The sequence below is a fragment of the Arvicola amphibius genome, chromosome 1, assembly GCF_903992535.2.
Source record: "Arvicola amphibius chromosome 1, mArvAmp1.2, whole genome shotgun sequence".
Taxonomy (NCBI): Eukaryota; Metazoa; Chordata; class Mammalia; order Rodentia; family Cricetidae; genus Arvicola; species Arvicola amphibius.
In genome coordinates, this window is record NC_052047.1 from 85,727,841 (window position 1) to 85,747,426 (window position 19,586).

Consider the following 19,586-nt stretch of genomic DNA (forward strand, 5'->3'; position numbering starts at 1 on the left):
TTTCTCTAACCTGAGGTGGGTTTACTTAGTGTAAATGTAAAGAAAGAGGCATCTCATTATTTCTCCACATACTGTTCTGATGATATAAAAGTAATCTTTCAGGACCAAGGGTCTGAAACTCAAAGCGTGAGGATGCTGACTGTTCTTTCTGTAGGCCTTGCTTAAAGCCCGCGGCCCCAGCTGGCGGAGCAGCAGGAAGACTGCAGTCCCGAGCAGACGCCTCTCAAACCATTGGGTCCACCTGCACACAGCATGGCAGTGCTCTGCTCTGTACAGCTGGATTGGGGCAAACCCAGAGAGCATTTCAATAACAGCTGCAAAATGTCAGCCATGGGAACAGAAAACCATGAATTACAAAGATTTTTTGCTTTTAGTTTTGTGTGAGATCAAGCCTGACTATGCATCCTAGGCTTGTTCAGATATTTATTAAATAAATAAGAAAATAACTATACTTAATATTATCACTTGAAATTATATATATATATTAGTTTTATATTTGACCAGCTGTCCTTAAGCAATAGAAACAAACTATGATGTAAAAACAAAGCTACACTGTTTAGTAGCTGGGCATTTGGTTTTTGTTCACTGAACTATAAGTGAGAGACACATAGAATAAAAACATGCCTAAAGAAATTATTTAAATAGTAAACAACATAATCCAATTAATTTTCCTTGTTAGTGATAGAACAAAAATCTTTTAGAATAAAGTTTATTCTATCAAGTCTCAAATTACACGGTTGTTCCAATTATAGACATACCATACAAATGATACCCAGTAGTCTTAACCCCTTCTCAGAAGAACAAAGTACTGTTAAAATTATTCTCTGAAGCTAACTATTTTGCTTTCTATACATCCAAAAGAGAAAAAGGATTAGGTCAATAAAGGGGCTTAGATTTTTAAAATGAATACTTACTAATGAATCCATCTTCAGGAATTCTGAAGAAATGAGAATTGAAATGACATTTCCTGGCTCTAATAAAGAAAAAAAATGAAATTTCCTTTTGATTTTTAACTCAATTTTCTCTTTTCATCTTAAAAGATGATGTTACTTTAATAAAAAAATGATATACCCTTACTTATACCACTTAGATTGGATAAAAGAAAGAAAATTTAATATTAAATCATAGGGTGTAGACAAATATGGTAAACTGTCCTTGAATTAGATTCATGTTAAGTACAAAACTCTAGCTAAAGATAATGGCAAAAGTCACAGTGAGAAAAGCTAAACAGTGATGGATGAGAACATCAATTAGGGAAGTATTTCAGAAAGGCATCAGTGCTGACAAACACTTAAAGATTCTGAAATATAATAGAAATGAACTACTGACAAAATGCTAATGGTGCACACGACGCCCACACTGAGTGAGTCTCCAGGCACACACAGAGAAAGCTGCACACGACAGCCACACTGAGTGAGTCTCCAGGCACACACAGAGAACTGCACATGACGGCCACACTGAGTGGGTCTCTAGACACACAGAGAGCTGCACACGACAGCCACACTGAGTGAGTCTCCAGGCACACACAGAGAGCTGAGACACGACGGCCACACTGAGTGGGTCTCCAGGCACACAGAGAGCTGCACACAACGGCCACACTGAGTGAGTCTCCAAGCACACACAGAGAGCTGCACACGACGGCCACACTGAGTGGGTCTCCAGCACACACAGAGAGCTACACACGACAGCCACACTGAGTGGGTCTCCAGGCACACACAGAGAGCTGCACACGACGGCCACACTGAGTGAGTCTCCAGGCACACACAGAGAGCTGAGACATGACGGCCACACTGAGTGGGTCTCCAGGCACACAGAGAGCTGCACACGACAGCCACACTGAGTGAGTCTCCAGGCACACACAGAGAAAGCTGCACACGACGGCCACACTGAGTGGGTCTCCAGGCACACACAGAGAGCTGCACACGACAGCCACACTGAGTGGGTCTCCAGCACACACAGAGAAAGCTGCACACGATGGCCACACTGAGTGAGTCTCCAGGCACACAGAGAGCTGCACACGATGGCCACACTGAGTGGGTCTCCAGGCACACACAGAGAGCTGCACACGACAGCCACACTGAGTGGGTCTCCAGCACACACAGAGAGCTGCACACGACAGCCACACTGAGTGGGTCTCCAGGCACACACAGAGAAAGGAGGTGCTGCCTCACACTGCAATTTCAGTAAATATGTCATCTCCGTAAAATATATTTAAGAAGAAACCCAGCCATTTTCCACCACCCTGGTAACAATCATTCTGAACCCTTTGTAGTAGAAATCCTTTTTGGACTAAGCAATGGGTAAGTAACTTCAATCTTCCCAAATAACAGTTCTAGTTGAAGGTTCACAAGCTAGTGGGAAAGCTTCTTGGGAAATTTTACCCAAGCATGCATCATTCAGTTAAGGACCAGTGGCTTAATTATGAGATTTAATTAAGAATCCTCATACTTTTCTTGGTTAGGATAAGGGCTTCTTCTTAAAGAATTTTATACTTATAGCGGAGACATAAGCCAAAGATAAGCAGAATAAGCAGTTTTTCTTTCTTCCGCTCTTCCTATATGCACGTGAAATGCGTCAGTAAAGAAATTCCCATTATCTATGGATTTTTTAAACTTTCCATTTTCTCACAATAGGCTACTGCTCACCACAAAAAGAGGTATGTGTGTACATATGTATGCACATATATGAATATATATGCACACATGTATTCATAACTAGATAATCTGAAATCTGGTCTCTGGCTTAAAATTTTTAGAAGACAATTAAAATTTTTAAAAATATTTATTTTAAGCATTGGGTGTTTTGCCTGCATGTATGGCTGCACCATGTGCATGCAGTGCCCAAGGAGGACAGCAAAGGGCACAGGATCTCCTAAAGTTGCTGTCACAGACGGTTGTGAGCCACCATACGAGTGCTAGGAACCAACCTAGTCCTCTGGAAGAGCAGAGGACGCTTAAAAACTGAGCATCTCTCTAGCCCTAGCTGAAATTTAATTTAACAACCTGAGGATTTGAATTTTTATTTTAAACATATTTATTTAGAAATCTCTCCCATTTGTTTGGTCACTATAATTTCATAAATTTTAAACTTAAGAAATCTTTTTAATACTATAAACATATTAACAGGAGGTTTTTTTTTTTGCTGTCAATGCTAGGGACTGGATCTCAGTCCTCAGGAATGCTGGGTGAGCACTCTACCACTGAGCCATACTCCCAACCTCTTATTACATGCTTCAAAGTACTCTGATATTGCTATTCTAGTACATAGACTTATTATTTCTTATCTAAATCTATGTCCATTGAAAGATTACTTATTAGTTATTTTTTAAATAATATTTTAACATTAAACTAATGGGTTTCACTCTGACATTTTCATATATAAATGTTCCTTGTGGTTATCTTATTATCATTAAGAACACTGGTTCTGGGATGGGTGGTGGTGGCACACACCTTTAATCCCAGCACTCGGGATCAAGTTGATCTCTGTAAATTCAAGGCCAGCATGGTCTACAAGAGTTAGTTCCAGGACAGGTTCCAAAGCTACAGAGTAAACCCTGCCTTGAAAAAACAAACCAAACTAGACCAAAACAAAACATTGGTTCTAAAATTTTAGTCTCAGAACTCCTTTACAATCTTAGAAACAGAATCTTAAACAGATTTTGTTTATGTGGGACATATGTCAGTATTTACCATAATTTACCATATTAGAAATAATGTCAGCAGAGAAATTTTTAGAAGTCAGTTTTAAAATACAATAATTCTATTACATATAAACATAGTTTTGTAAAAAATACCTTCAAATAAAAAATTAGTGAGTGGCACATTTTCTATAAATCTCTTCAATGTCTAACTTAACTGACTGCCAGAAACTTGTATCTGTCTCTTTCTTCTGAGACAGGATCTCTTAGCCCAGGCTGGTCTTCAACTTATAGCAATACTCTTGCCTCAGCTTCCCAAAGTGCTGGAATTACAAGTATGAGCCACCACACCTGTCTTCAAATCAGCTTTTTGCACTTAGTTTGGGGGTAGGCTGCATTTGTGAAGTCAAAAACTTGAAAAGCAGTATTGTCATGAAGGTGGAGTGGCACAGAATCTGAAATCCTATCAGTAAACTCGTTTGTTCTGTGGCTCATCTTGCACTATGAGTGCAGTGTTAACCCACTGCAGAAATGTTTTAGACACTGCACAGTGCTCATGTGGGAAAGAGCCATGCATGTTCTAAGTATTCAGACGACTCATTGGAAAAAGGTGTTTAAAAGTCAGATCTGATAGTAAGACCAACAGAATTTCAAAAGAAAAGTTTTTGTGTATGGAGAAGTTGCCGGTCACACTGCAGCAGGGACACTTTCCAAAACTTGAATTCTCACGTGAGAACTTGGCTTTTATCACCAACACCACTATCAACTATTTTTCTTTATGTGACTAGCTCATTTATCTGTCTGAATAATCACAAGTTCTGTAAGCTGCTTTCTCAAGTAGTTAGCTCATACCTAGTTAGTTAGCTGAGTCATGAGCTCAGTCAGCTGTGCCAATGCTTTCCCTCAAGACAGCCATACTGGTAAGCATCCAAACTGCTGAGGGCCATTATGAGAGTCCAGAAAAGGATGTATACTGAGGGTTGAGATGTATTAAAGTCATTTTTACTGCTTCATCAAGGACAAGTGAACCTACATTTTCCCCTTTCCTTTTTAATTACTGGAGAAAACCAATGAAACAGCCCACTGTGTCTGCTTTGATTCAGGCTATAAAGCTCAACAATCACGCACACGTTGCCTTTTCACATTCTGAACAAACCTTGACGCACAGAAAGAGTTACATCTTGGTATCGTCATGTAAACCTGGTCAATCTTGCGAGCCTTTGAAGAGCCCCAGGACCCGTTCCAGGATGGACAGAGCAGGAGTTTCTGTGGTCTGAGCACTGCTCTAACAAACGTCTACACCTCAATTTGGACCTGAAGCAGCTACCGGGTGACACAGATTTCAGCATAAAATAAGCAATGGATTGGTTTTTTGTTTTTGTTTTTTTTTTTTTTACCTAAAGTGGGAATCTCACAATCCTTATTCTCCTTAGTGTTCCTTTTCACATATCTTATCAGCCAGTTGAAAATATGAACATCACAATGAACAGAAATGTCCACCTCTTCCCAGCGCTGGGCATCCATAGATAAATATTCAGCAAAGTACTTCATTTCTGATATTAAAAGATCTCGTGGACAAATAAAATCTTCTTTCAAGTTTTTTGCTTCATCACATACGTGGATCACCATGTTTGGCCTTCATGAAAAACGTTACACAGAAAAGAGACGATTAGAGCACGAGGGGCGGTGAGACCGCTGGCGTGTAGTATGGCAAGAGAACAAGGTCCTTGACCACAAAATCTGTTTTATATGGTCTGACTTCAAAATTTCTCACTCTTGTTTATCTGATTATACCTTAGATTATGATTAACTTCAGTAAGCTACCCACTTCATAAAGAAATAAAAAATATTGTTTCTAAAGAACTAATACTTTACATAGCTTCAATTTTATTGTTCAAGTTTCAGTTCTCAAAGAACAATTAAATAATAGACTTTGATTCTTGTATAATAACTAATAACTTTATACTTTTAAAAAAGGAAAACTATCTATCTAAAATGATTCCTTGAACAATCAAATTAAAAACCTGTATGCTTACTTTAGTATCAGCAATGTTTGGCTCCAGGCATTCATGAAATATATATTAATGAGTACAGTTACAAGATGGGACCAAACTAGGCCCACAGAATGTGGGGGACAGTTGTGATGCTTGGGTGCTCTGTGGGGCCACTGGCAGTGGGATCAGGATTTATCCCTAGTACTTGATCTGGCATCTTGGAGCACATTCTCTATGGAGGGATTCCTTGCTCAACCTAGATATGGGGGGAGGGCCTTGATCCTACATCAAACTGATGTTAGACTTTGTTGACTCTCCATGGGGGGATTACCCTTTCTGGGGGATGAATGGGGGTAGGGAGAAGGGTGAAGTATGGGGGGAGGGGGTGGGAGCAGGGATGCTGTGTGGAATAAGACTGTATTAAAGTAATAATAATAAAAAGATTACTTATAAAAAAGAATTAAAACTATGTGCTTATTTATTTACATAAAATAATTTAGTAAATACATCTGAAAGTTTGCTTCAAAAACTACATACTCCTTGAATTTACCTTCCTTGAAAGTGATGTATTTTGCTAGGGTGGCAGCTCATGTGTGTAATCCTGGGGCATGAGAATCTGAAGTGGTAGGATTACCATCCGTTGGGGACTGTCTGTACTATATAGTAGGTACCAGGCCAACCTGGGCCATAGAGTGAGACCCTGTCTCAAAAATGCAAAAGTCAACTAAAAAAGAAAAAGTAGGAGTAAGGGTATAGCTCAGCTGGTAAATGAGATGGAGCTGAATTCCTAGAACCCATTTAAAAAGCACAGTGTGTTGGGCAGATCAAAGCAGACAGATCCTTAGGACTTGGCATCATCCAGCATAGCCAACCTGGAATGCTCCAGGATGGCGAAAATCTTTTCACTTCCACACATGCACCTTCATATACACAAACAAACGAAAAACCCAAACCCCAACAGTGTGGTGCACTGTCTCATGCCATTACAAAAGGGAATAAATAGGAAGAGATACAGTGTACTAAAAGTATGAATTACTTTGTGCTTAGCTCAATTTCACAAATTCCAAATACAGAATAAGTGTTTTATATAAAGTTGGGAATATAAGAAGTATTATAATCAATGTCCTATCAAAATCAAAAGAGGACTAACAGGATGGCTCAGTAGGAAGGGTGTTTGTTGCTAAGCCTGATGGCCTCGCTTTAATCCTTGGGACCCACGCGGTAGGCGGGAAGCAGGGATTCCTACCAATACCCTTTGCTCACACGTGCTCACCACGCATACGCTGGCGTGTGGAGAGGGAGAGCTCAAGTTCACGGCTGCCCGGGGAAACCTGGCTGACTGACTAGCTCAGCGGCTGAGGGCTTGACTCCCTGGTGTGTGCAGTGCCCTGGGCTCCATCCCCCACACAAGGAAAGGGAGAGGAAGGAGAGGAGGAAGGCAGCGGGTAGATGAGTTCTGTGATATGTGAACTTCATATTAATAAAACTGTTATTATAAATCTACAAAAATTAGAGGTGCAGGAAAGAAATTTTATAGATGACAAAGATACTTCCATATTCGTTAGTTGAGCTAGTGTATTATTTGTCAAATCAAAGCAAACATTTACTATGCATGCAATTTATTGTATAGGAAACACACAGAGCATAACAAAATAGCAAAACTTGAAGCATATGTACTGAAATACATTCTGATTTTTATATATTTGTAAAGCAACTATATTAGACAGTTCTAAAATGCATATCTAATCTCATTAATAAAGTTAAAGAACTAATTACTTAAGAGGTTTTTCTTTGGACATTAAAATTTACTTCCAAAATTATGTTAATAGATGTTATTTCTAATTTTTGAAGATAGGCAAATTAATTCTTAAGAATGAAAAACCTCCACAACTTATAAATAACACAAGCAAATAACACGCTTAGGTTTTAGGCTATTTTTTGTTGTTGTTCAGCACAGATGAATCCGATTCCAATGTTTTAGCAATGAAGTAATGTGAAATTCCTACAGTATGCTGACTGATAAACAAAACCACCCATCATATATATGAACGGCTAACGGTAATATTAATATTAAATCTTATCTAGCAAACAACCGGCCTCCTACCCTTCAGATTCTTCAGTCATTTCTCCAGCATTACGAGTAGTACAATTTTCACTTTCTGAAGAACAATTCCTTGTGGAAGCTATACTATGTCTTCCTTAAATACAGAAACAGACACATACAAAAAAAGGGGGGTGGGTTAGCATTTCTAGCTGAGAATGGGTTTTACTTATGGAATGGTAACAAGGTAAACACATGGTTCCCAAGGCCAGCTATGGTATTTGGCATTTGTCAGGTGTCATTTCTCACCTTAATACTCATATCTTAAGGGCAGTACGAACTGCTAATGTTCTAGTGAACATTCTCAGAAGATGTGGTATTCCAAACCAAGCCAATTACTCAAAAGCACAGCCCAGCCTCCTCTTCCCAAAGTACATTCCTATTTCCATATTCTGACCGCAACTGAAAGTAAAGTGGCTTCTTCTGAGGACCCCTAAACCGGTGACTTCCAAGTGCTACTCCAGAAAACACCTCCTCAACCCTGCCACTGTGCTACCTGAATTTCTGTCAACTGCAGTAAACATGGCTGTAAAAAGAGACTACGATGCCAAGGTGCTCTATTTTTTTTAAGTAGCCTGGATAGTAGCATATGCCTATGATCCCAGAAGTTGGGAGGCAGCAGTAAGTGGAGCTCAGTGAGTTCTAGACCAGCCTGGTTCATACAGTAAGTTCTGGGACAGCTAGGGCTACACAGAGAGATTCTGTCTCAAAAACAAACAAATGAAAGAAATTAACTAATTGATAAATACTTTAAAAAGTGTCCAAGCATGATGGTTCATGCCTTTATCCCAGTACTTGGAAAGATCAGGCGTACAAGATCATCCTTAGCTACATAACAAGTTTGAGCCAACCTGAGCTACATGAAAAAATAAAAGTAAAAAACAGGTCAGAGTAGACCTGAACTTAAAACTTAACTTTGATTTGTTCTGGGAGAAGAAAATTTTACTATTCTTTAAGTGGGATATCTACAAATAAACTATGAGCACAGGAGAGAAAATGAAATATAAATTTGCTATATTGCATCCATGTTAAATTAATTTAAAATAAGGAAATGAAGGCTAGGAATACAGTTCAGCTGGCTGAAGACTTACCTAGCACGACTGAGATTAAACCCCAGCACTGCATAAGCTGGGTGTGGTGATATACTCCATCTCTCAGTACAGTGATACAGTCACCTCTCAGTACAGTGATACAGTCACCTCTCAGTACAGTGATACAGTCACCTCTCAGTACAGTGATACAGTCACCTCTCAGTACAGCGATACAGTCATCTCTCAGTACAGAGATACAGTCACCTCTGAGTACAAAGATACAGTCATCTCTCAGTACAGAGATACAGTCATCTCAGTACAGAGATACAGTCACCTCTCAGTACAGAGATACAGTCATCTCTCAGTACAGAGATACAGTCATCTCAGTACAGAGATACAGTCACCTCTCAGTACAGAGATACAGTCATCTCTCAGTACTTGGGAGATGGGAGGAGGAAACTCAGAAGTTCAAGGTCTTTCTTAGCTACATACTGAGTTCAAGGCCAGCCTGGGATACATGACACCCTTTTCCAAAAAACAAAATTACAGCAAATAAACAATAATTAAACACTAGTTTGAGAAACTAGAGAAAATAATTTTTATACAATTAACATTTTGTTTTAGAAACATTACTTGACCTACATATTTACAGTTAAGATTTTTGAAAAACAGCAAAGACAATGAAAATTTTTAACATTCACAAAGATAAAAATACTAACAGATTTTACACAAGTATTTGAATTGTTGACTAAGGTTGACTAGACTGTACGAATGTAGAATTTTCATAAGGACAAGTGCTGTATTGTATTTTCAACTTTACCTGCTTTGGAAACTGTATCTTGATCAACTGGAGTCTCTTGAAAATCTCCTTGTGTTTCCAGAAGTGAAGATTTAATGTAAGTGGCTAAAGACTCCACAGGACCCTCCCCAGCTGCCAGTAAGGGGTTATACTGGTTGTCAACAGGAGAGTTTCCGCTGCTCTTCAGCTCATCAAACCTTTTTGCACACTGCGAAGATAGAAAATGGTAAAAATGGAGGTTACATTACAAAACTCCCTGTGAATGAAAATGCCAGAACGGTGGTACTTCCTGTGCTAACCAAAAAAGTTAAAAAAGCACATAATGGTTTTATACATGCTTACTACCTTAATACATGATATTATCATTGAGTAATATTATAAAAGTAATCATTAAGTAATCAAGAATGATAATCTTCAGCTAATAAAATTTAATAAAATATTGTTTAATGATCTAACTTCTAGGGGAGAAGATATATTTATTCATAGTTCTGAGTGATCAACTTCAATCATTAAGGTTATGTAACTATGTGTAAGGCAAAGTAAGAAGATTAATGGGAAAAGTTATTTTCTTGCCTTCTATTTAAAGATACTTTATTTTAAAATTATCTTAGGAGACAGAATTTCTATGTGTAGCCCTGGCTGTCCTGGAATGTCCTCTTCTGGTGCCTGGTCTCCTTGGGCACTATATGAATGTGGTGCACAGACATACATGCAGCCAAAACACTTATAAATACAATAAAATAAATATAAAAGGAAATAAAAAGCTGTAATTTTTTTCACTTAGATGTTTCTTTAAATCTCACATTTTGGGGGGTTCTGTTTTTAGTGCTGCTGTTGTTTTTGCTCTTTAGGTGGTATCTGGGGGATTGTCACTTACCTCTTTGGGTGTTAGTCCAGGCACAAGCCTTGCCACTGTTTCCCAGTTGATGGTCTGAGGGATTCCAATTAATGGGTAAAGGATCATATCTAATACCATTTGGTTATTATTATTCAGGAAATTATTGTTTTCTGGATACCCACGACTCATCTTTTGGAGCTAGAAACAGGGAAAGCACAGTCTTATTAACAACTGAAATTCAGGTGTTTCCAGAACATTGTAGACTAGTTATAGTCATTCCTAAAAATCACCTGTTATTATATAAAGAAAAAATAAAACTGACCTAAAACAAATACAGAATATTCATCCAAAATCTCCTCAGACAAAAAAGCTTTATGATATTATGACTTGAAAGATGAGTACGTATACAGACGGACAGAAGGACGAAAAATGCAACAGAAAGAATCTGAATGACAGACTCCCAGTGGCAGGCATTTGGGTGTTTACTACAAAATTCTTTCTATGTTAAATTTTTTTTCCCAAATGTCCAGGCTAAGCTGAGTATAATTTCTTTTTCTAAAAACTCACTAAACATGCCTGGTTTATACACTGACCATTTAGAATTCATTTAATCAAACTGTGAAGAAATCCAAACATACCTTGCTAAAAAGAAAAAAAAAGATTGTAATTTCATTCTGTTCCTAAATAGCCTCCCTCCTGTTTTTCCCTGAGTGAATGTTCACGGAACAAATAATGGCATCTGAACATACTGAACTTGTATAGACATACGATGAGCCTTAGCCTGGTAACCGGGCAGAGCAGCTAATATGCCTGTGCTTCTTAGAACTGTGGTAATAACTATTAAGTGTTGCTATTTTATATGTTCGAAACAACTTCTCTTTGGAAAGTTCTCTGCAGCCCTTTTTTTCTGAAGCAGTGTGAAACTGTCCTAACTGATCTGGCAATGGATACTGGCAGAAAAACGGATAACGTTAAGCATCATAGTGATCCTATATGGGCAAGAGCCAAAATGGAGTCGCACCATGGGGAGGCAGAGGAGCTTGGAATAGCTATGAAAGAGGAACTCTCACTAATTTTACAGCGTAAGGAAACAGGCTCTAGGGAGATAAATAATTTATACAATGCCATCAATCTATTAAGATAATTCTTCCCATTCTACATGAGAGCATGGAACGGAGAGGTAGTGAGTCAGAGGTGACGGTTCAGGACAGGAAAGGACAGACTCTAATAGCTTGTAAAGCTGCTTGTGCTTCAGCGAAACAGCTGCCGAAGCTTTGGCTCCTGAGGTAGGCTGGGGATGGGACAGAAAGAAAGAAGAGAAACAGAAACAGAACTACCCATCCAAAGTTAAAATGTTTTCAAAGCTCTTTATGTCAGCCAATGCAAGACACTGTTTTATCCAAGCATTTACCAGTTCCATCATGTGTCAGGCAACTGCAGCCGAAGTTGGAATACAAAATTATAGAAAAACAGGTGAGGGTTGTGGCTAGCTATGCTTACAGTTTAACTGTTGCTAGTTTCTAGGTTGAGAATTCCACCTGAAACTATAAGCTGCTCTAAGAAAAATATGGCATAACATAGAGCAAAGATCTGACAGACAGACGCCACCTAAACTTGCCTAACTGCAGCAGAGAAATTAGATTAGAAGCCTATGACTGACAATGCAGAGAGAACAAAAGGGATCACTCTGGGAAGGTACTCTGGAGATAACCATGGCACCTCACAGATGAGACTGGCACACAGAGGCAGCATATGCTTCCTAGGACCGTGACATCTCAAGACGTGGCCTACAGAGACAGCATATGCTTCCTAGGACCGTGACATCTCAAGACGTGGCCTACAGAGACAGTATATGCTTCCTAGGACCGTGACATCTTGAGACGTGGCCTACAGAGACAGTATATGCTTCCTAGAACCATGACATCTCTAGATGTGGCCTACAGAGACAGTATATGCTTCCTAGGACCGTGACATCTCGAGACATGGCCTACAGAGAGTATATGCTTCCTAGGACCGCGACATCTCGAGACATGGCCTACAGAGAGTATATGCTTCCTAAGACCGCGACATCTCGAGACATGGCCTACAGAGAGTATATGCTTCCTAGGACCGCGACATCTCGAGACATGGCCTACAGAGAGTATATGCTTCCTAGGACTGCAGTATTTCAAGTGCGCTAAAGTAGAAGTGTGGAAACAAGTCAGGAGCAAGAACAAGGTATGGGTTCCATAAACCACTGCCTTAGGACATGAAATGGCAGCCAAGTAACAATCTATGGGCCTGAGAGATGGCTGGCAGTTACGAGTACTTGCTGTTATTGAGCAAGTTTGGTTCCCAGTATCCAACTGGTTTCTTACACCTGTTCATTGCTCCAGTTACAGGGGCTATAACGCCCTCTTCTGGTCTTCATGGGCACTAAGCATGTATATGATGCACACAGATACATACAAGCAAACACACATAAATAAAAATGAATAAATCTAAACACAAAAGAGACACAAAGCACTCTAAAATCATGGCTTCCAGGGATGTACCTTATTGGAGGATCTGTACAGCGTAGTAGTCACAAGTATAGATTCTGAAGTGACGCAGTCCAACTGTGTATCCTGGTTCCACCATTAAGATAGTATCTAGTTCAAATAATCTGGGTTCCAATTTCCTCATCTGCAAAACAAAGGTAAAACAGTAGGTAGCTTCTGGATTCCCAGGAGGCTTTAAGTGGGACCTCTTACAGGTACAGTGTGAGGACTGGATGCTTGTAGCAGAAGTATTAGCATTTCTGAGATCCCTGGATCCAGCAGATTCATAAAGATTAACAATGAAGTAAGCTGCCAATAGAGGAATAAAGTGGGCTCCTGAAACTTACCCAGCTTTACCATTTGCAGCAGTGCATCCTGGGGCTTCAACTGTTTCAGCTATAGGGAAAACAACAACAGCCTTTAGGATTATTGTGAGAATTCAATCATACCATTAAAGCACCCAGCACAGCATCTGGATTCAAATGGGTACCACAATTTATTAAAACCACTATTTATTCTTATTCTACTTTGGCCATTGGTGACATTTTTTTTTTTTAAGAATTAGTTGAGTCACTCAGAAAGAACTGTCCAAGACAGAATTTCAGTTTTATCTTGCTTTGTAGCTCGGGCTAGCTTCTATCTCTTGATCCTCCTGCCTCAGCCTCCAGAGCACAGGGATTATAGGTCTGTACTGACACACCCAGCTCATAGGCTGGGCCTTTTATCTTTTGATTCCTCAGAAGGACCAGAAAAGCAGATAGTGCCCAAAATGTTTGCTGAGTTAATTAAGTCACAAAACCTTAAAGAAACGATATATCTTTTGGAACCCCACTCTGAGTTGAAAAGCCGTACTCTATGAGAATATGTAAGTATCTACAATAAATGTGGCAATCTTAATTTTCAGTGAACACTGCTCTCTACTTGCATGGGTAATACATGGATCCCTTTTCTGAGCACACTGCTCTCTACTTACATGGGCAATAATATATGGATTCCTTTTCTGAGCACATGATTTGGAAAGAGGTGTTTATAATTTGTTGGGACTTTAGTAGACATTTAGGATCCAGGAATGTAGATGAGTTCTTGTCTACTATGTGGGGCCTTCAGTTTGATGCCCAGCACTTAAAAAAAAAAGCAAGAAAACAGTCTAAAGTACAAAGACCCCTTGTAAGCTGGGCTTCTTTTTATTGGTTTTAATTTCCAGGAAAAAAAATCAATTAAATTTTTTTTCTATTCTTGGTGGTGGGGATGAGGCAGTGTACTCTACCACCGAGCTAAATCTCCAGTCATTAAAATTGCAAGAATGCTGTCTCTATCAAATTCTTAAAATAGTGTATATTTCAAATATTATTCTAATGTATTTATGGATGATTTGCATAATTTAGGTGTGATTTTTTTTCTGTAGACACAACTGAATCTTTCCAAGCAAGGGTAAAACTATTGCGTATTCTAGTTAAATTAATCTACTTGAAAATTTCCTTTTGGGTCTGAACATAAGTATGAAAGGTAAAGAATTGACGGGTAATTTTTAATAAAGCATATAGTCTCTTGGAACAGATGGCACATGCATCTCATTCAGGAACAAGGTATAAACACATGAAAAACTTTGATCAAAAGATATCTGAAGCTCAAAATTATCCTCTCATACATGATAAAATGCCATATGTTAAAAGTGTTTAAGGCAGCGCCAGGCGGTGGTGGCGCACGCCTTTAATCCCAGCACTCGGGAGGCAGAGGCAGGCGGATCTCTGAGTTCGAGGCCAACCTAGGCTACAAGAGCTAGTTCCGGGACAGTCTCCAAAAGCTACAGAAGAAACCCTGTCTCGAAAAACCAAAAAAAAAAAAAAAAAAAAAAAAAAAAAAAAAAAAAAAAAAGTGTTTAAGGCATAACAAAATACTTACTCTAAATTGAAAATTCTATTGTTTAACACATTACACTTTGAAAGAACATAACTTATTTCCTTATTTTGGCTTATTCACTTGCATAAACATGGCTATCTAAGTCGCTTTCTCTGTCCATGATAAGCACCTGTTTTTCATGTTTCAGTGAAAAAGGGGTTCTTGATTTTTTTGTTTCGCCTAGGCAGAGGTGGCAGTGGAAGGAAGGGGGCACAGGGACAGGTGGGAGGTCTCTGGCACAACACAGGGAGGCTGTTAACACTGACTCATCCCAAACAAGGAGAACAGACTTCCTGACCCTGGTGGAGACCTGAGAACCGAGGCGGTTGGCTCTGATTCTGAAAGGCGTAGGGTAGCATCGCCTCCCACCCGGGTCCGAGGCTCCCTGCGCGGCGCGTCCTCCGGGCCCGGATTCCGCGGCGTGGACGCCGACTCGGGTTGCGGGCTGGAGAGAGGCAGACAAAGGCGTCGGACAGGAGCCAGGCCGGGACGACGAGGGCCGGAGTCCGGCGCCGAAGCTGGGCTCCGTCGTCAGGCGCGCAGGCGGGACGGGCTGCTGGGCGGCGGCGGGACGGGGCGGCGGGCTGTGCCCGGGAGTCCGCGGGCTTCCGGGCAGCGGGGCCCGCACGATCTGCCCGCCCGCCCGCCCGGCGGGATGGGGCGGCCGTGCTCCCGGCCCTCGCCCCACTTCCAGCTCCTGCCTGGGTGCCCCAGCCTCTCGTCGTCTCTCTCACCTCCACAAGGCCGCGGCGGCCCCCACTGCGCCCGTGTCACCTGCAGCGGCCGGCACCGCACGCGCTCGTGCCCGGAACGGCGCGACCCGGCAACCAAGCCCGGCTCAGGCGGCCTCACGCACCGCGACCGCACCCGCCTGCGCCCGCTAGCTGGCCGCCCTACACTAGAGCCGAGGGGCTGAGCGCCAGTCGACCGGCCCGGCCAATCGCTGGCTAGCGCCGCAGCCGAGGAGCCAATGAACGACGAGCTCCTGCAGGCCGGAGGGTGCGGTCGGGAGCGCAGCCCACGGCTCCGCCCACTGCTCCCTAGCCAGCCCCCTCTGGCTTTTCCTCTCAAGTCTGTCGCATTGCAGCGTCTCCGCCCTCTTAGCGTCCTGTCTCTTAGCAACTTGATCCTCAGCGATTGATTTTAGAAGACCGACGCGGAGTGCACCAGAGGGATGTGTGGGAGATAAAGGGAGCTCGAGTTGAAAGAACGGAGTTAAAAAAAAATATTTCCGAGTCAGTCATTTTGGTATAAGCTGTTTATAGGTAAAACAAAATTCTATAATCTGATAGGGCGTTGACTGGCAGTTAGAAACATACTTGTAACTGGAAAGCTAGTGACTGCTCCGATATATTGTGGAAAATGACATTGGTGTTAAGCCGGAAGGCACTGAAGGAAGCGGATTAGAAGCCAGAATGTGAATTTATGTTGACTACCACTCCGTGGTTTTGGCAAGATTGCAAACGATGTCCTTATAAGCACAGATTTAAGAGAACCGAGCTTTACTGTTGGGGACACCATATGAAACCAGCTTCTGTTGCTTCACACCGTAATAAACACGCGCTATCACTTTAGATAGTGTTTGAAACTTTTCCATCATCGCTTTAATATTTTCATTCTTTCGGGGGCAGTACAGGCTCAACTACTCATGTAGCTGATGATCTTGAACTCTAGCTTTTTCTTTTTCTCTTTTAGGTACATCCTGATCCTCCTGCCTCCACATTGCAAATGCTGGGACTACAGGCATTCAACACTATACAGTTTACTTATGTCTTTTCTAAAGCATATTTTTACAGACAGGGTCCTTGAGAGGATAATTTATTTAGTCTTTTTAATTTAAACCTCAAATAACTAAAGTTTAGGACCCAGGGATGTAGATCAGTTGGTAGAATGCTTCCCTAACACACAGGATGCACCATATTTGCTCCCTAACACTAAAAACTAAAGAAAGCAGTCTAAAACCACATGGATTCCAGGACACCTATGAATGCTGCTCATCACAAAATCGTGGAATATCTTTTGTAACTTGGTTTCAAGGTTTTTGAACATCTGCTTTGTAGATAGATGACAAAGTTGTGTTGCAACGTCAAAAGGGTGAGAATTTAAATTAGTAAGTCATTATGTGATGACGGAAGTTACAAAATAATCCCACACTAGTTCAGAATTACATCTAACAAAGGGTTTTTTATTTAGAGGTAGACTCACAGATCACAGTCCTAAACCACAGTCCTCTGCACGAACGAAAGCAAGAGCCGGAAGCGAAAGAGTGAGCTCACGCTTTAAAGGTGCATTTATAGCATGAGAGACCATGCCCAAGTGAGCTGGTATCTTAAAGGCTATTGGCCGAAGTAGCTCCCATAGCACCTCCCTCTTTTGTTTAAATAAGAGAGTTCCAAAACCAATACAAAACTATATACACTAGGAAGAGCTATCAAGTATAAGATTAGAATTACAACCAGCATATGCTGTAGGAAATCAGACAACCAATAGCCTTTACATTAACCGCCCACTGGGGTGTGAACTCTTATACTATTTATGCCAAAGTAAAGCATGCGTCTAGCCTCTTTTCCAGCTGCGGGATTCAGTTTCTATTTTCTGTTCCAGCAGATGATTCTGATTTGTGAGTCTACCCCTAAATAAATAACTGTCTATTATTCTCAATTCTGAGCTGGTGTGGGATTTCTTTTAAGCATTCTTCTTCATCTGGTGCCCATATGAATTCAGACTCCACACCTACCGGGTAGACGGCCTAAAGGCCTAGCTCAGTCTACTGCCCAGAAAGTCTCCCAACCCCACCCACTTGGCTTGCTTTTACCTAAGCAGTTTTTTTTTTTTTTTTTGTAGAACATCCGCCACAACAGAGCTTACTGCGTGTGGCAACTTGGAAATTTCCCAAGTGCAGGCATTACTGCTGCATTCCCTGGCACAGTTCCCTGGTGTGGTTCCTTGCTGTGTGGCAACTTCTGCAACTTCCAGTTTGTGCTCCCTGCCCATGAATTCTGGATTTCTTTCTCCATGTAATTGCTTTTAATTTGTCAAGCAAAGCATATTTCTCAGTATTTAACGAGTACCAAGGCGGGAAACTAAAACAGCTCAGGACCGTTCCTGTCACCACTGGTTGCATTGCTTCTAGTCGCAACACTGCAACCACGACATCTGCTGGACAATAAAGATTATGGTTTACCAGATCATATAACAGGTAATTAATAAATCAATACGGCAGACTACATTAATATTGAAACTTTTAGAAACTTTTTTGTTAATACTATGGATGGTATTCTATGAGGCTTATATGGTTATGGTGATACTTTAATTTATTGGATATTGGGACTCAGTTTTATTTTTTTTGTAGTTAAATATTTATGTCTATTTTATTTTTTATCATAACTAAAGAAAGGGACTCAGTTTTTTCTTCATATTATATCATTAAGAAAGAATGTGGCACTTTTAGGAATGATACAGTCTTTGGAGATTAATAATGAACAGCTAGTTGACAGGATTAATACCACTGAAAATTAAAAGTTACCTGAAAAAAAATCAATACTATTAAAAAGGATAACATTAATTTGACAGACAAAATTAAATCCATATTTAAGGGTAATGAGAAATTATCTGAAAGAATTAATACTGTTGAATTTGACAGTCAAAATTTGTTAAAAAGTTATGATTGGTTAGCAGATAGAGTATTTCTACAGAATGACAATCTGCATGCTATCCATGTACAAGGATGAGGTGTTATCTTTATTTTTTTCCAAGGGAGGAAAAGATTAACTAAGTTTATTTTACAAACCGGCTGAAAGATAACTTCAAGAAAGTCAATAGAATTGACAAATCAGGTACCTGAAGGAGGTACCTGATTTGGAGGAGTGATAGCTATGTCCAGATAATCCCTGTATGGAACTCCTGTGACTGCAGGGTCATGGAGTCATCGGTGCCCTTCCTGCCAGACATGGTGCTGCCAATCTCCTTAACTCGATATCCAGGTCTTTTAAGATCCATAAAAACAATTGCAAAATTGAAGGGTGTGCCCTTCTTTCTGGTTCCTGGGTAGACTTCCTTACTAAACTAGTCGGTTCTTTCGGGTTACACCCATCCAAGTGTAGATCTGCAGCTCGCTCAAGGGCACATTTCTGCGGGAGAACGCGTCCATTCGGAGGTGGTGGCCGTTGTTGGTGGCGAAGACCTACAGCAGGAGCATGAGCGGGCAGGTCTTCCCGCGGTCCATCGGCTTCTCGGGTTCCTTCTTAATCTCCTCCTGGGTAATGAGCGATTCCACCGCCATCTTCCTCCTTCTGCCTGGGATACACTCGCCCTAACCTCCGACCCCTGCAGCAGCACGAGCTAGTCGTGAGGTACTATCTTTAAAGGAGAAACTTCAGACCTTGGAATCACATGTGCAGAATGAGGACCAGAGGCCAGGTGCCTCAATGAAATCACTACAAATATATACAGGCCAGGAGATTCAGGCTTTACAAAAGACAATAATAAAATGATTTGAAACAATTGAGAAAATTATTAGAGTTGATGAACAGGGAAAGAAGGCACAAGGATGGAATTCAACATTGCCAATAGCTGTCAGAGATAACTTAACCAGGGTTTTAGCTTCCTACCCTGTAATCTACTCTGACAAAGCATCAAGTTCTAAAGGCCCAAAAGGATCCAAAGAAGGTAGATGGATACATATAGAAATGAACGGTCTAAAAGAAATTAAGCAAGCGGTCGTAACTTATGGCTTGCATTCCGCATTTGTTAGGGAGATGATAAAGAC

At 40.7% G+C, this 19,586-nt stretch overlaps 1 protein-coding gene across 3 annotated transcripts in view; it reads right to left on the minus strand.

Annotated features, from left to right (window-relative positions):
* The window catches only part of Sanbr (SANT and BTB domain regulator of CSR), a 56,073-nt gene extending 40,393 nt beyond the window's left edge, over window positions 1–15,680 (minus strand). The window contains exons 1-8 of one of the 3 annotated variants that reach the window (XM_038336382.1): window positions 15,553–15,680; window positions 13,267–13,315; window positions 12,935–13,064; window positions 10,440–10,598; window positions 9,584–9,770; window positions 7,736–7,829; window positions 5,035–5,273; window positions 915–973 (exon numbers count right to left, since the gene is read on the minus strand). In XM_038336382.1, the coding sequence (XP_038192310.1) occupies window positions 915–973; window positions 5,035–5,273; window positions 7,736–7,829; window positions 9,584–9,770; window positions 10,440–10,589 (729 nt within the window). In that variant the 5' untranslated portion in view covers window positions 10,590–10,598; window positions 12,935–13,064; window positions 13,267–13,315; window positions 15,553–15,680. Of the gene's footprint in view, window positions 1–914; window positions 974–5,034; window positions 5,274–6,181; window positions 6,271–7,735; window positions 7,830–9,583; window positions 9,771–10,439; window positions 10,599–12,934; window positions 13,065–13,266; window positions 13,316–15,552 lie in introns of those variants that run through there. The other 2 variants (XM_038336397.1, XM_038336390.1) reach the window with 2 other exon arrangements.
* Between the last annotated feature and the right edge of the window lie 3,906 nt (window positions 15,681–19,586).